At 49.0% G+C, this 16,906-nt stretch overlaps 1 protein-coding gene across 2 annotated transcripts in view; it reads left to right on the top strand.

Annotated features, from left to right (window-relative positions):
- The first annotated feature begins 4,904 nt into the window (after window positions 1-4,904).
- The window catches only part of SLC35F3 (solute carrier family 35 member F3), a 406,817-nt gene continuing 394,815 nt past the window's right edge, over window positions 4,905-16,906 (top strand). Inside the window, exons 1-3 of one of the 2 annotated variants that reach the window (XM_086679659.1) lie at window positions 4,905-4,994; window positions 6,041-6,225; window positions 7,370-7,599. In XM_086679659.1, the coding sequence (XP_086535785.1) occupies window positions 7,374-7,599 (226 nt within the window). In that variant the 5' untranslated portion in view covers window positions 4,905-4,994; window positions 6,041-6,225; window positions 7,370-7,373. Of the gene's footprint in view, window positions 4,995-6,040; window positions 6,226-6,892; window positions 7,014-7,369; window positions 7,600-16,906 lie in introns of those variants that run through there. The other variant, XM_086679658.1, reaches the window with a different exon arrangement.

Below are 16,906 nucleotides of genomic sequence, written 5' to 3'. Positions count from 1 at the left end.
AGTGATTCTGAAAAATTTACATTTTTAGAGCAACCAGTATAGAGATTTTTTTTGGAAATATTTCCACTATTGCTTTTTGTGATGCTGGATGTTCTCGAATATTCCGAACAGAACTTGTATCAGGATCTCACTTTTATGCTTAGAGTAGCCCAAATTCCTTTATACACCGCTTTGTAGATGATGTTTTGCAGACCGACTTAAGCCAGTGAGTTCATGCACAGGCCTTGGGCTCTTTGGATGGATGGAGTTCACAAATGAATTTTTTACATCAGTATATGGGAAAGCAGTTACCCATGACCTAGCCATCAGATTACGATAGAAACATTTTATATCACATTACACCATCCATGCACATAACTATTAACCCAACAACTTTTGTCAGCATGTGTTCAGAAAACAAAAAAGTTTATATAGGCTGTTCTCTAAGTTAGACAAAGTTTTAGCATTCTGTTTTTTTAGGTGCTCTGACCACACCTGACAATCGCTCCAAGCACAGGGACTATATTCTAGAGCAGGATTCCATTACCCTTATAGTTAGTTGCCTCAGGCAACTATAAATCCTTACACATACACGCTGGCTGGAAAAAGGATGGCAACTTTGGATACCATCTCTAAGGATAAACGTTTATTGGTTCACAGCCCTGGGAGTTCCCTGGGTGAAATCTGAAACTGATCCCAATACACAGAGGGCAAGGAGAGACTGAAGAAAGACGCAGATTACTCCGGATTGGGGCCTGTCTTGGGTGGCCTCCAGATGAGGACATTTTTTCACCTACCCATCAGAATCTTAAAAGTTTATATAGAGGCCTTAACTGGGTTCAGTAATGCACACTATCCAGATGGTCTCAACACCCGACTGTCTCAAGACTGCATCCTTGAAACAGCTCCTACTGTGTGGGAACAGTGAGTAGAACGTATATTCAGGGGGAGGAGCCTGGGTCCGGCTCACTGGTCTGCTGGCAGTCACATCTTCTCAATGACCTCCTCCAACAAGGTTACGAATCCTGTGTCACCTGTTATGCAAAGGTGGAGAGGATCTCTGAAACAGTGGATCTGATCCAGATGTCCTGAATTGCTATAATTCCCCTATCGGAGCCCATTCCTAACCCTCACTCGTCAGGCCATCGAACAAGCAAGTGATTTCATCAGTCGTAACCCACTTCTGATACTTACCGTGCCCCAAAGCAGAGCTTCAGGCGTTGATTGATGTGTGGGCGGTAGGAGAGCCTGTGTTGGTTATTTCTGCATGTGGTCTTTATTGTATGATGCTGGCTAGCCACACCTGATTGGAAGAGTAGGTTGCTGGTACTAACATCTCCAAGGGACTCTACATGCAGTATCACACCACCCCCGCTGAAGTATTTAATATCAGTTACGGACATCAGAACAGGATTTAAAGAGGCTGCCTGTGGAGGTGAGAGGTGCCCCATAGTACTCGGTGAGGTGGGGGCAGGGATTGCAATGGCTGACAGAGTCACTATCCCAAACATCCCAAGATGTTATGGCCCTGACTACATCTGACAGATGTAAATGTCATAGAAGTGACAAATAATTGTCCCTGCTAACATTTATTGAGCACTAAAGCCTGTGCTAAATTCTTAACACACTTGACCTTAGTTAACTTAAAAAAATTTTTTTTAAATGTTTTTATTTTTGAGAAAGAGAGAGAGAGAGAGACAGAAAGCGAATGAGGGAGGGGCAGAGAGAGAGAGAGGGAGACACAGGATCCGAAGCAGGCTCCAGGCTCTGAGCTGTCAGCACAGAGCCCGATATGGGGCTTGAACTCGTGAACTGCGAGATCATGACCTGAGCTGAAGTTGGATGCTTAACCGACGGGGCCACCCAGGCGCCCGTATTTAACCTTTATAATAACTATTTGAGGGTGGTGTGAGAAAATGAGGTTTAGAGACGTGAAATACATTTTGCAAGGCTATCTGGTGAGTGGAGAAGCCAGTATTTAAGTCCTTTTATCTGATTTCAAACCCCATGCTATTTATTTAAAAGGAGTGGGGGCGGGGAGGGGTACAGTGTGGAGCTTAGCAACTGTGTATGTAACATGACGTAGAGATTTTAGGCAACATGAACCTGGATATGAGTCAGCAGTTTGATGTGGCTCTCAAAGAAAATGGTTCAACCTGGAGCCCCATTGCTAATAATAAAGCTCATGTCTCTGAAGTCCTGGCCCTGGTCACGTGCTAGGTACTTGACACGTATTAACTCATTTTCTGTCTTCACCACAAGCTCACCAGGGTCATCTCTTTCATACAGATAATGGGAACGGAGGCTCAAAAATGTTAAAGACCTTGCCTAGAATACAGCCGCCAGAATGTGATAATTAAAGGGGGGAGTGGCCTCTGTCGTCTTCTAACTATGCCTAGACCTTCAATGTGTCTGTAAAAGCAAGGTGGGGGATTCTGAGTTCACGAAACTTCAGTCATTGTTTACACTGTTCTCTCAAACAGCGTGCCAACGGCGTCCCCCTGGGGAAGTCAGTGAGGTGGAGGGTTCCCATGCCCACACTGAGAAGTGACTCTGAGTTCAGCATTTGTAAACAACGATCTTGAGTGGCTTTGACTTCAGGCGGTCCTCTGAGGATGCTCTAGAAACACCAGGTGAAGTGTTTTTCATGGCAGTCCAAGTCTTGCTGAAGATGAGATATTTCAGATGTAAGAAATAAAGACTTGTCCTACAGTCTCGGAAGGGATTAAGAAGAGAACTTACACACATACTCATACGGTGGGGGGGCGGGGAGAGAGAGGGAGGGAGGGAGAGAAAGAAGGAGGGAGGGAGAGAGAGAGGGAGGGAGAGAGAGAGGGAGAGAGAGAGAGAGGGAGAGAGAGGAAACATGTTCCTGAGGCTCTCACAAAAGAAAGGTTAAAAATTATGTACAATTATGGAGGATATTAATTTTTATTTATATACCTAAGTATTTCCTGGTATTTTTATTTATAATGGCTTTGTTGTTTTTATGATAACAGCCATAAGAATAATATATATATATTAAAAGTAATATTTTAGGGGAATATTGTGACCCTGGAAAGCTGCATAAGTTTTTTAAATAAATAGACTATCTTTTAGGGCCATTTTAGGTTCACAACAAAATTGAGGTGAAAGTACGGAGAATTTTCAACTACCTCCAACCCCCACGTATACATATAGCCTCCCCACCAACATCAACATCCTGCATGATTGTAGTATGCTTCTTTCAACCAATGAACCAACACTGACACATCATTTTTTGCCAAAGTCTATAATTTATATTAGGGTTCACTCTTGTGGACCTATGGATCCAACCTATGGACCTATGGACCTATGGATCCAACCTATGGATTTTGACAAACGTATAACGATACTCATCCGCCATTGTAGTATCATACAGAATAGTTTCACTGACATAAAAAATCTCCTGTGCTCACCCATTCATTCCTCTTCCTCTCCCTCCCACTACCACTCTCCACACCAGGAACCTCTGGTAACCACTGATCGTTTTAGTGTCTCCATAGCTTTGCCTCTTCTACAGCGTCGTATGGTTGGAATCATACAGAATATCACCTTTCAGAGAAGTTTCTTTCACTTGACAATATACATTTAAGGTTCCTCCGTGTCCTCTCATGACTTGATAGTTCATTAATTTTTATCACCGAATAATCCACCATTGTACCGATGTATCACAGTGTTTGCCTACTGGAGGTCTTCTTGGTTGTTTCCGTGCTTTGGCAATTATTAATAAATATGCTGTAAATATTTGTGTGCAGGTTTTGTGTGGACATATATTTTCAGTCTAATTTAGAAATACACCAGTGTGTGATTGCTGGATCTTTTGGTGGGAGTATATTTGGTTTCATAAGAAACTGCAAAACTGTCTTCCAAAATGGCTGTGCCATTTTGCATTTCTGCCATCAGTGAATGAGAGTTCCTACTGTTCCACATACTTATCAGCATTTGGGGGTGTCAGAGTTTTGGACTGTGTCCACTGTCGTAGGTATGCAGTATTATCTCACTCTTTTTTTTTTTTTGAAAGAGAGTGAGCTAGGGAGAGGGGCAGAGGGAGGGAGAGAGAGAGAGAGAGAGAGAGAGAGAGAGAGGGAGGGAGAATCCCAAGCAGGCTTCCATGCACAGCACAGAGCCCAACACAGGGCTTGATCCCACAACGCTGGGATCATGACCTGAGCCAAAAATGAAGAGTCAGACGCTTACTGACTGAGCCACCCAGGCGCCCCTCACTCATTGTTTTAAACTGTAATTCTGCAATGACATATGGATGTTGAGCATCATTTCATAAGCTTGTTGGCCATCTGTGTATCATCTCTGGTGACATGTCTGTTCAGATATTTTGCCAATTTTCAAATTGGGTCGTTCATTTTCTTTCTTTTTTGTTTTGATTTTTTAAAAATGTTTTTATTTTCATTTTTTGGGGGGGGCAGGGGCAGAGAGAGAGAGAGGGAGACACAGAATCTGAAGGAGGCTCCAGGCTCTGAGCTGTCAGCACAGCAGCCTGACGCGGGGATCAAATCCATGAGCTGTGAGATCATGACCTGAGCTGAAGCTGGACGCCCAACAGACTGAGCCACCCAGGCGCCCCTAGGTTGTTCATTTTCTTATTGTTGACTTTTAAGTGTTCTTATTTGGGATAATAACCCTTCATATGATATGTATTTTGCACATATTTTCTGCCTGTCTGTGACTTGTCATCTCATTCTCTCGACAGTGTCTTTTGGAGAGCAGTTTTTAATTTTAATGAGGTCTAAATTATTAACATTTTTTTTTCATGGATAATGCCTTTGATTTTGTATTTAAAAAGTCATCACCAAACCCAAGGCTGTCTGGATCTTCTCTGATGTTGTCTTCTAAGAATTTTATGATTTTCCAATTTATATTTAGGCTTATGATCATTGTTTTTCATGTGGATGTCCAGTTGTCCCCGCATCCTTTGAGAACACTGACCTTGCTCCATGAAATTGACGTGGCCTTTTCCTCAAAGATCACTTGGCAAAGTGAGTGTTTCTGAGCTCTGTATGTTGTTCTACTTATCCCTTTGCCTCAGCCCTCCAACTTTGTTCTTCTCCAGTATTTTGTTGGCTAGTCTGGGTCTTTTGCCTCTCCATATAAAGTTTAGAATCATTTTGCTAACAGCCACAACATAACTTACTGAGAGACTGATTGGGGTTACTTAGAATCTGTACATCAAGTTGGAAAGAACCGACATAACATTGAGTATTCCCAGTGATGGACACGGGCTATCTTTTATTTAGGCCTTCTTTGATTTCTTTCATCAGAGCTTTGTAACCTTCCTCATGAAAAAGCACTTCTTTATTCCGTGTGCCAATGTAGGTGGTATTATAACTATCAAATTCCATTTGTTCCTTATTGATATATAGGAAGTTGATTGACTTTTGTACATTAATCTTGTATCATTCAACCTTGCTATAACCAATATTTGTTTCAGTTTAATTTTTGGTCGACTTTTGAAGTTTTCTATATAGATGATCATGTCACCTGTGAACAAAGACAATTTTATTTCCTCCTTCCCAATAGATACACGTTTTAATGTCCTTTTCTTATCAAATTGCATGAGCTAGGATTTGCAGTAGATATCGAAAAGGAGTGCGAAGAGACAGACATCCTTGCCTTGCTCCTGATCTTAGCGAGGAAGCTTCTAGTTTCTTTCCATGAAGTACCATGTTAGCTGTAGGTATTTGTAGATGTCCTTTATTAATTTAAGCAAGTTCCCCCTCTCCTCCTAGTTTGCTGAGACACAATGTAATTTTAATATAAAACACGGTACAATAAGTAGTGTATATAATCTGATTCTGATTTTGTGCGAATGTATTTGACATGGGGGGACCTGGTTGGCTGGATAATGAGAATTTTCTTTACACATTTCTGTATTTTCTCACTTTGCCCCGATGAACCTATGTTTTATATATATATGTGTATATATACATATGTATATATATATATGTGTATATATATATATATATATACACATGTATACACACACACACACACACACACACACACACATATATATGTAAAACAGAAAACTGACATTATGGAAAGTGATGTGTTCGGAAGAGAATGACCGGCCGACAGAAAAACGGACAGAGACGAAGGAACATGGAAAAATCCGTGGAGAGAGCAGGGGTTTAGTAATTGCGTCACCGTCACCGAGGAGAACACAAGCTCTCTGAGGGCCAGGCCGGCCTGAACTAGCCCCGCAGCGTCGTAAGTCATCTCACCTGCGCCTCGGCCTCGCTTGGGAAATGCTATTTATTTCTTTGGCATCCCCAGCGTGGTCTTTGTGCAGACGGGGCCGGGTCTCTTGTCTTTCCAAGTAGTTTGCCTGGTGTTTTAGGACGAGGGAAAGGAGACCGGGAGCGGTTGGCGGGCGCGAACCGGGGCAGGGAAGGGGGAGCGGGGGCGAGCCCACAAGTCACGGGAGAGGGGAGGGAGAGGGGAGGACGAGCGCGCCCCAGCCCGAGGCTGCCGGGCGGAGCGCGGAGGCCGGGATCGGCTCCGGAACCCCGCGCACACCCCGGCGGGCGGGAAGGGGGCGCAGCAGCGCCCCCGCCTGGCCGCGCCGCTCCCGGGCCGGGCGCATCCCGCCGCCCGGGTGCCTCGAGAGCGCACGCAAGCTCCCGGCGCTCGCTCGGGGTCCGCGCCTCCCGCGCCCGCCGTGTCCCGGGGCGACGGCGACAGGCGGAGGGGGCCCGGGCCCGCCGCGGCCGCCGGCCGCCTGCAGCGAGCGCCGCGGACCGGCCCGAGCCGGGTGAGCCGCCGCGCCCGTGTCGCGCCGCACACGCCGCGGAGGCGCTCGGGGACGGCGGGCGCGGGCGCGCACGGGCGGCGCGGGGCGGCGGGCGCCGCGCGGACCCTCGGCGGGCAGCGCGCCCACCTCCCCGGGGCCGCGGCCCCTCCGCCTCAAGTCTGGGCGCGCCCGGCCCCACGCTGCCGGTGCCCATGGGGATCCGAGAGTTTCCCGGCGGCGCACCCAGGGGCAAGAGCATCGCCGTGTGAGTAGCGCCCGGGCTTGGGGGCGGGCGGGGCGGGCGGCCCTTTGCAGCCTGGGGCTCGGGGAGGGGCGGCGCGCGGCGAGGCTGCTCGGGAAGTTTCGGGCGTCCTCTCCCTCACCGCTCGCCCCGATCTGCGCCGCCCCGGGGCGCCCGGGGCCGGCGCGGGAGACGGGACCCGACGCCGAGGCCGCCGGGGTTGCCGGGGTGCGAGGCGGGCGGGGCACGAGCGGCGGCCCTGCGGCGGCACCTGCCCCTGCGGCGCCCTTGCTCGCCCTCGGATCGGCTCCTCACCGGCATCCCCCCTCCCCTTCTCTCCCCATCTCCTCCCTCGCCCACCTGCCCGCGCGCGGCCGCAGTGGCATGAGGAGGTCACCGGACGTCAGCCCCCGGAGACTGTCCGACATCAGCCCCCAGCTCCGGCAGCTCAAGTACCTGGTGGTGGACGAGGCTATCAAGGAGGATCTGAAATGGTCGCGCTCCGTGGAGGACCTCACCAGCGGGCCCGTGGGGCTCACGTCCATCGAGGAGCGGATCCTGCGCATCACCGGCTACTACGGCTACCAGCCCTGGGCGGCGAGCTACAAAAGTAAGACTCCCTCGTCCGCCGGTCCGTGCCCCCTGCCCTCCTCGCGGCGGCTGGGGAGCACACGAGGCGACGCGTCCTGCCGCCCCCCACCCCCCCCTCCGCCGCCCTGCCCGGAGATACAGACCGGGCTTTGCAACTTTTTGGAGAGACCTGGAGACGGAGTTCTCCGGGACCTTTGGGAAATTCTGATCGTTCTCTTACGCCCCCTCCCCTTCCCACACGGCTTCTCCCTTCGCATCCCCTTGCTCTGGAGGCGTCGCATTAGGGAGGCAGATGGGAAACTCAGTGTGCCCTGCACTTGTGTGGCTCTCCTGCGGATCCCAAAGTGGTACCCGCGCCCAGCCGGGCTCAGCTGGTTCGGAGACTGCAGACTTAATGGGCCTGGGTTTTCACTCTTCCCTTTGTCTCCTGGGCCCTGATGCTGGAGGACGATTCTTGGGCCTTCATTTCAGACCCCTGCGCTCCCTTTGCCTCAGGTCTTTACCCGTCCTCGGTGCAGGGGTTCTGTCTGGATCATTCTAGATGATGGCATTTGGTCCCCGAGAGATCAGTGGTTGGTGCCAGGTGCAGCAGCTGAAAGTTTTCTTGGCCAGTGGGCCCCAGCTGATACCTTTGGCAACGCTGGGATCGGTTGTATGGATAGTAGCTGCGGAGCGGGGCCGATTTGGTGGGCATGGCTTCCACCTGGGAGGGAGAAGTTGGCTGGAAGCCACTCCAGATGCCTCTGAGAACCGTGATCAGGCGGTTCCATCACTGTCCTCGGGCAGAAACATTGCCCTTTACCACTTCAGTCAAGAAAGGAGTTTGCTTCATTCCGTTTGTAGTAAAGGCTAACAGCCTAATGATTGTGAGATATGTTTTTCCCCTTCATTGCTTGAAATTGGAACATACTTTATTGGTCCTTAGGAAAAAAAAATCAGGCTTCTGTAAATTAATCATGTTCAGCGCTAAAAATACGGCTCGTTTTCTCCTAAAACCCTTGACTCTCAAGCCGAACGTCAGCAGTGTGCTAGCAATAAGCTGGTTACTTTTAAGTTATTTGCAGGCAGAAACCTAGGATTTTCATGTTTTGTTTTCATGCCCTTACTTGTTTGTAAAGGACTGTGGTGATTGCTTTTAACACTGCATAAACCTTTAAAAGGTTATCTGTGTTTCCTGCGGTCTCCTGCTTCTGCTGCTACAATTGTAGCTGATAGATTGTCTTTGGATCACAGAAGGAAGACAAGGGACCAAGTTCTCTTTTCAGCAGGAGAATCCTGGGCATAGGATGAAACAGTGCTACAAGATTGCAAACCTTTGGAAACCATGATAGAACTAGGAGGCTCAGCTCCTCTTTCTGCTCGCTAAATTCCTATCAGGAACTTCCTGTTTCTTCTGTTCTCTGCTTTTTTGATAAAGAAAGACGGTGGTGCCATTTAACAACCTTCGTGGGGTCATCTAGCCCCTAAAGTCGTCCACAGATTTATCATTGTCATTTTATTTGTGACTGGCCCCATGTGCTTTGTAGACGTTTTCACCGGGGTTCCTGACTTCGGGGACAGACAGGGAGCCACAGCAGTGATGACTGTGTTTCGTACGGACACGCTTTATAATTAAGACAGGGGACAGGCCGTATGGAGAATGAATGGATTCTTAAATCCCCTCTCCGTGAGGCTTTGTGGAAGGCGTAATATTAACAAACAAGGCGACAGCGATCACCATGAGTGACTACACTCGGCTCACTCAACTCTTTTTATTGCCGTGGAGCTTCCTCTTTATTCCAGGGTAGTCCCTTTCTCCTAAAAGGCTTTAGGTGACAACTGACATTTTGACGAATTAATTAGATTTTAGGTTTAAATTTAGAGAAGCTCATGTTTTATTAATATAGTCAGAGATGTTTTAGGGGAGCCCTTGGGCTGTGTGTTATTTCTATCCTGAGCAGAAAGAAAAATGAAGAGGCTTATCTGTAGGTTGGGATCATTTCTTCAGTTTCTTGGTTAATAATCACTCTCAGCACACTGGGAGACATGATGATCACAAAATACATGTTATGCTCACGGTGTGCAGAGCAAGCTGTGGGCTGCGGTGAGCCTTATCCTGGGCACCTTGGCATTGCTGTGCTGCCTCTCTGCCATCTTTCAAGGTGGCTCATCTGTGTCTGCGCTGAGAGTTTCTGACTGTTTGAGAGGGACTAACGAGTTAGCCGGCCAGCTTTGTAGCAGCAGACGTGATTGGCATGACCAGGTATTCGTTCCTACCTTCTCCACTTTTAGTCTTTGTTTTGGGTGGCTAAGATAAGTGAGGTGATTGTAAATAGTGTAGAAACGACCCTTGCTCGGCATTTTCTTTATAAAAGAAAATTTTTTTTAACGTTTATATATTTTTGAGAGAGAATGCGAGCAGGGAAGGGGCAGAGAGAGAGGGAGACACAGAATCTGAAGCAGGCTTCAGGCTCCGAGCTGTCAGCACAGAGCCCGACGTGGGGCTCGAACTCACGAACCGTGAGATCATGACCTGAGCTGAATTCGGTCGCTTAACCAACTGAGCCACCTAGGTGCCTCTCGTATTTTCTGTCCAGTCAGTGAGATGAACACGTTTCATGGCAGATGAGGGACTTTTTATAAGGAATTGTTTTTTAAAACTCCCCAAGGCCCCTGGGTCTGAGAGGGATGGTGTGTGTGGAACAGTCAGCTGAGAATTAAATAAGAAACCAGCAGCCAGGATGGGTCATGTGCCTCTTCTCAGTGGCTAAAGTCCTCCGAGCACATTCCACATTCCATGTTTCTGAACCAAACCGCTGGGCAGTGTTTGTGGTGATTCCTCGGGTTCTTGGCTGTGAGTGTATCCAGAGCCCAGAGAGCGGGTGGTTCACAGAAGTTGCTCAGTAAAAGTTTGGTGAGTGAGTGAGTGAGTGAGTGAGTAAATACGGCCTGAGATGCTGACCTCCAGGAGAGAACCTTCGAATGTATCTCTGTAGTGATTCAGGGCCTCGAATTCTTTATGCTGCCTTCCTGTCTGTTTGGAATTGCCTCACTCCTGCCCTGTGCTGCCACCCTAACTGCGTCCTTGGCTTTCCAAACCATAGACTAGACCGGAATTGCTGATGGCAGGCTTTGGTGTAGCCCAGGGTTCCTCAACCTCAGCACCATCAACATTTTGTACCGAGTAATTCTTTATTGGGGGGGGGGGCTGTCCTGTCCATCGTGGGGTGCCTAGCAGCATCCTTGGCCTCTGGCACTCCCCCACCATCCCCTGCATCGTGACAGCCAGAAATGTTTCCAGACGATGCCAGAGGTCCCCTGGGTGTGTGCCTTTGGATAGGAAGCCATTATAATGTAATGAGAAATGTGTCCTCCAAGGGAGCTCTACTGTTGACCCTGAAAGGCCTGCCCTCTGAATTCCTGACCTCCTGTCTTCCTTCCTCCTGGACCACCTCTTGGGATAGAATAAACTTCTATCCTTCTGAAAGAGCCTGTTGCTTTCTCAGCTGATGTGATTCTGTCCCATTCACCATAAATTGATACCTTCTAGAAAGTGCTTTCGAATTCAGCACAAGGAGCATAATTGCTTTCAATGACTTCCTTTCCCCTCCCACCTTGTGTCACAGCAGGAGAGAAATGACCAAGTGGAACGTCCTGGGTTGCCCCCTGGCTTTCTCATCTCTCTGGTGTAGACACTACTTTGGCGGGGCAGGGGACAAAAATCGGGAAGAAGCCATCAGCAGAGGGGTAGTCAGGCCTAGGCGTCTGAGGCAGTGGGGACCAGTGGCATTTTGGCACAGAGATGATTGAAGTAACAACCTTTGGAGATCCTGGGTGAAGAAGCATCCTCAATGCTTACTTTCGTTTACTCCTTATTTACATTCACTCATTTAGCAAACTTCTTGGGAGCATTTACGAAATTCCGGAGCACAGAGATTAGTGACGAGAAAGGAGGCTCACTGCACAGATGTACCCAGACGGACCTTTGTCAGGGAGCACAGGGCGACAGACACCTGCTGTTAGGAGATGGGTGCACTGTTTACAGTGCACAGGGATGTTGTACTTTAGGTTTTGCTAATGGGTGCTTTCTTTTTTTGTTTAATTATTAATTTTTTAAAATATTCATTTGTGTGAGAGAGAGAGAGAGAGAGAGAGAGACAAAGTGCAAGTGGGGGAGGTGCAGAGAGAGAAGGAGACAGAGAATCCGAAGCGGACTCCAGGCTCCGAGCTGTCAGCACAGAGCCCGACGCGGGGCTCAAACTCTCGGAACGTGAGATCATGACCGGAGCTGAAGTTGGACGCTTAACCAACGGAGCCACCCAGGCGCCCCCTTAATGGGTGGTTTCAAACAGTGAACTCTTGAACATTTTCCTAGTAAAGAAACTTCTTAGGAGTAGCTTTTGGGTGCAGGTCTGGGGGCGGGGATGGCCACGTTTATTGCTTAAAATGAGGCACAGCCGTCTCTTGAGTAGATTCGTTAATATTACATGGTGCTGGGATGTTCAGATAAAAATGAGGTGGTTTTGGAAACAATGCCGATGGGTTTCGTTTTCGGTCGTTTGTAGGGCAGAGGGTGGGCTAGTCCCAGGTGACCCTCCCGTGTCCAGCCCACTCCGGCCTGCAGTTGGCGAGTTGAGGTTCCGCCAGGAGCCTGAGGATGACTGAGGAAAACTATGGGTGAAGGTTTTATAGTTCACGCTGAGAAAGAGGACCCTGAATAACTCCTGATAAGAAGGCAGTCTCGTGTTAAGGGATCCTCCAGGTTAAAAATGTCGGAGAGGGTTCGTGTGAAGGAAGGGGGAGTGGTGGGCGGAGAAAGGCCATCTTTTCTACTCTCTGTGCCATTTCCGCCTGGACTGTGCATCCAGGTCGCTGACGTCGTTGCCAGTGATAACTTGAACGGCGGCTCATAGTATAATTGAATTCATGGGGAGCACCTTCTGTTCGGGCCTCCCGAAATAGGAAAGGTCAGGTCAGCAATTCAAAAATGACCCACTTGTGAGAGATTTATAATTTGGTTGTAAACGTTTATTCTAGAATGGAGCTGGGCGCATGAAATCCTAGATTGAAAAGATTTTGAAGGGGAAAAAAAAGAAGTTGGAGGTGGCAGGGGCGCGCTGGAGTGAGCAGAGAGCGCAAATCACATTGCCTGATGTCTCAGACAGCCCGTCTTATTCCTGAATGTGAATACATGTTTGCAGTTTGGTAAATGGTTTCCTGAGATTCGCAAGAATCACGATGCAGAACTGTGGTCTCCTAGGGAAGCAGAGCGCCCTCCCCCCCCCCCCCCCCCACAGTAGGCTCAGATCAGGGACGGGGGTTATGCCCCTTTTGCGTCTGGTTGTGAAGTCTCCCCTCCAAGGGAGCAGAGTTCTCCGGGTTTTAAAAGAGATCTGGGCAAGGAGATCTCTCCCTGTTCTTCCGAAGTGGATCCTGGTTCTGTTTACAAGGTGCCGAATCTAAAACACCAGGGGTAACTAAACATTTGTCCTTTCCCTGAGCAGCTGGAAAAATTGAGGTCAGTTGCCTTAAAAAATTAATACACATGTGGTTGAGCCATTGTGCCCTGTTCAGCGTTTTACTGGGTGTTGCTAAGGCTGCTCATTCGTGGCGTAGCCCCTGAGTGAGGGTGGGGGCAGCCTCAGGGTCTCCCGTTGGCAGGAGACGCAGACGAAATGGATCCCCGGAAGCTTCATCCCTCTGTAGGAGCAAGCACTGTCAGTCACCTCCGTGAGCCTCCGTTTTCTTGCCTCTAAAATGGGGGAGACTGCCACTCCTCCCCGAGGGTTGTCCTGAGGGGTAGGTGCAGGAATGCATATGTGGCTTCCGGCCCTTTGCCTGGCACCTGTACACAATCCTTTATTTTTGTGGATTCATCCTGCAGACTTTCTGAGCACTTGGTGTGTGCCAGGATCTAGGGGTGAGTGACACAGTCCTCGCCCCCAGATCTCCCAGAGTCGAGGGAGAGGGAAGCCCGAGGCCAGGCCGACGTACCGTGAAGACTGGCTCGGGGGTGCACGGAGAGCCCTTCCCCGCAGGGGTGAGTGCAGTTCAGAAGCTGGAGGGGGAATGAGCCGCAGGAGCTGGATGGAGGGGAGGTGTGCCTTCCATGCAGAGGCACGTATACGCACAGAAACGCGCACACGCTGTTTCTAGAAGGTGACTCAGCCTGCCTGGAGCGTAGCCGCTAGGAAACGCAACGGATGAAGTCGGTCTGCGAGCAGAAACTGACTCTGGTCCCTTCTTCTTCAGTCCGGTGTGTGTCATCAGGAGGGGCCCTGACGCCTGTCACCTTCCCCAGCCAGGTCCCTGGCTGAGTGCCACCCACTTCTTCCAGGGAGCCTCCCTGACCATCTAGATCGGGTGAGGTGTCCTTGCCAGGGGGCCGCACGGTGCTGTCACTTCTCGTGTGTTGTCATGGCAGGTTCAGGTGTGGGGCTGAAACTTACAGACGGGGAGCTCTGTGAGGGCGGGGCTCTGGGCCGCGTCCCCTGTCCTCAGCATGGCTCGCTGCACACAGGACAGGGGTGACTCTATCCCCCGATCGCAGAGCATCTCTGGCACCTATTGCGGTAAACATTTGTTAAACGTATTAATGAAAGGTCACACGTATGCACACATGGCTGCTACGCGTCTACGTGTCTGTGGCGTCTTCCAGAGTTACCCCGCACAGAGCACTTCTGAATGCCTTCCTACGTCAAGAACTGAGCCTCCCAGTGCTCGTCTCCTGGGTCTTCACCTTGACCCAGCTGAAAACACTGACAGGCATTCCCACTCCTACAGCTACGTTAGCCGGTGCCCTGTCAGAGCGCTTAGTGTGGTTTCGACAAGCCCGTGTTCAAAATGATACGGAAAAAATGAACAGAGCCCAGGGGAGAAGAGAAATGGGTCAGTGGGGTTTGAAAATCCTTGCTACTAGCAAGAATAAAGTATTGGGGGAGGGAGAGGTAAAACAGGCCCGTGACATGGCTGGGTGAGAACGATGGGAGCTGACACCATGGGGAATGTCTTCCCAGCTCGCCATGACACCCCTACGTGCCCAGCATCACACCCTCTAGGTGGGCTCTTAAGCCAGACTTGGCATCAGCTGTCTCCTGGGCACCACAGGTTAGACTGGCATGGACTCTTGACACATACTTAGTATCTCCCTCCTGGAATTCGACGTTAAAATCAGGAGCTTGTGACCTAGTTTGGGGTGGTCTTTCACGTGGGGGAAATGCTATGGAGGAGCTCTTCTGGCTTCCGTGTGGCCCAAGAGCCAGAGAAATCCGGTCTGCACACAAGAATCAGGCAGGTGTGCAAAGGAGCCCAGAGGGACCCGGGGCGGTTTTCAGGGCTCCGTGCTGGGTCCTCTTTCCCTGCAAGGTCAAGGTCGCCATGCAGCTCGTCCTCTGAGCTCCAGGAGATGCCACTGTGGCAACGCCACAGCCCCTTCCTGTTGAGTGAACAGGAGCTGTTTTTTTCTGGTTTTGTTCTGCACAGCTGCAGACCCCCATCTGAATAATATTTCTCAGTGACTTTTGCTCAGGCTCATGTAGGGCAAAACAAGGGTATACATACCAAAGAATTTCCCATTGGAAATAAGAAATCATGTTCTGACTGCCGAGATCAAAAAGATTATGGAGCCTTCGTCACTGGAAAGACTCGGAAAGAGGCAGACACCCAGTAACCCCAGCTGGATTAGGTATTTACTTACCCTGTGGTAAGGGTGAAGCGGATTTGGTTTAGTTTGTTGTTTTTTTTTTTTTTTCTTACGTGATGTCTTTTAATTCAGCAGTGAGTGTGCATCGATCAATAGAGTAATAGGCCAGTTGTGTTTCCTTATCTTTTTTTTTTTTTAATTTTTTTTCAATGTTTTTTATTTAGTTCTGGGACAGAGAGAGACAGAGCATGAATGGGGGAGGGGCCGAGAAAGAGAGAGACACAGAATCTGAAACAGGCTCCAGGCTCTGAGCCATCAGCCCAGAGCCCGACGCGGGGCTCGAACCCACAGACCGCGAGATCGTGACCTGGCTGAAGTCGGACGCTTAACCGACTGCGCCACCCAGGCGCCCCTGTGTTTCCTTATCTTATTGCAGAGCCTAGAAGGGAACTTTGCACAATTCGGAATCTGGTAAATTCTTTCAGTTCACGATGGTGACAAGACCTTGAACAATTGCCCAGGACACGGGCACACGCTTTTCCCTTACGCAGCTTGAGGTAGCCTTCACTTATGACAGCATTCGAAATCACGGGGAATGAGTTGCCCCTCCCAGGTGATTTGCAGTATGGAAGGGCAGAGTGTATGTGTCATGGGTTCCTGAGACCGAGAGATTCCGTGAATTTCTCAGAGCACTTTTCAACTTTTGACAGATGTTTTCTGTGACATTCATGTTTTCTCCTTGTCAGTCTGCTGTGTGTCATCTACCTTACTTGCCTAGATAAGAGTCTATCAGGAAATTACTTTCATCCCTTTTCACCGTCTACTTTGTAACAACGTTGCGTAATCAAAATTCAGGCACGTCCTCACAGTTTTATCTGAAGGGGTCAGAAGCAAGATGCTTCTTGATGAACGTGGACTTGGCTTCCTTATTTTTCTTTTCGTAAATCGAGTCTGTTCATACTCAATGAACATATATGAAGATGCCCTCTTAAAAAAATGAATATAATTATGATTCTGGTGTGAAACACTTGGGTTTTCTGGAGTGTTCTCGTGCCATGCGCGTGTGGGAGTTTAAGGAACACTTTGCACGGAGAAGTGCATATGCCGCTGTGCGTTACCCTAGGCAGGACTCGGAAGTCTCCACCTCTGTGCATTTTGTTTTCAGAAAAGAATAAAATAGTTTGAAGACCATTTAAATGCTGTAATCCAGAGTGGCAGAATTCAAGGATTCATCCAAACTCTTAAAAAAAAATTTTTTTTTATTACGTTTCTTAATTTTTGAGAGGCAGAGAGAGAGACAGAGCATGAGCGGAGAGGGGCAGAGGGAGAGAGGGAGACACGGAATCCAAAGCAGGCTCCAAGCTCTGAGCTGTCAGCCCAGAGCCCAACATGGGGCTCAAACCCATGAACTGTGAGATCATGACCTGAGCCGAAGTCGAACGCTCAACCGACTGAGCCACCCAGGCGCCCCAATCCATCCAAACTCTTTTAAGTCAGCATTCTGTTTGATTAAATATGTAACATACAAAATCTTTTGTATATTTATGTGATTTTATGCAGTGGGTATGCTCTCAAAGTTACATGTGAATAAAGTTACATAGTTAGAATTTGTTCTAAAAATTCTAAAAGTCATTGAGGACTTTTCAGTGTGGTGGCTGGAGGTAGAGGAAGGATCCCTTTGCAACTAGACCCCACCGCCATCATA

This window comes from Puma concolor, chromosome D2 (genome assembly GCF_028749965.1).
Source record: "Puma concolor isolate L17-30 chromosome D2, mPumCon1.1.hap2, whole genome shotgun sequence".
In the NCBI taxonomy this organism is placed as follows: Eukaryota; Metazoa; Chordata; class Mammalia; order Carnivora; family Felidae; genus Puma; species Puma concolor.
This window is presented reverse-complemented; position numbering and strand designations above follow the sequence as displayed.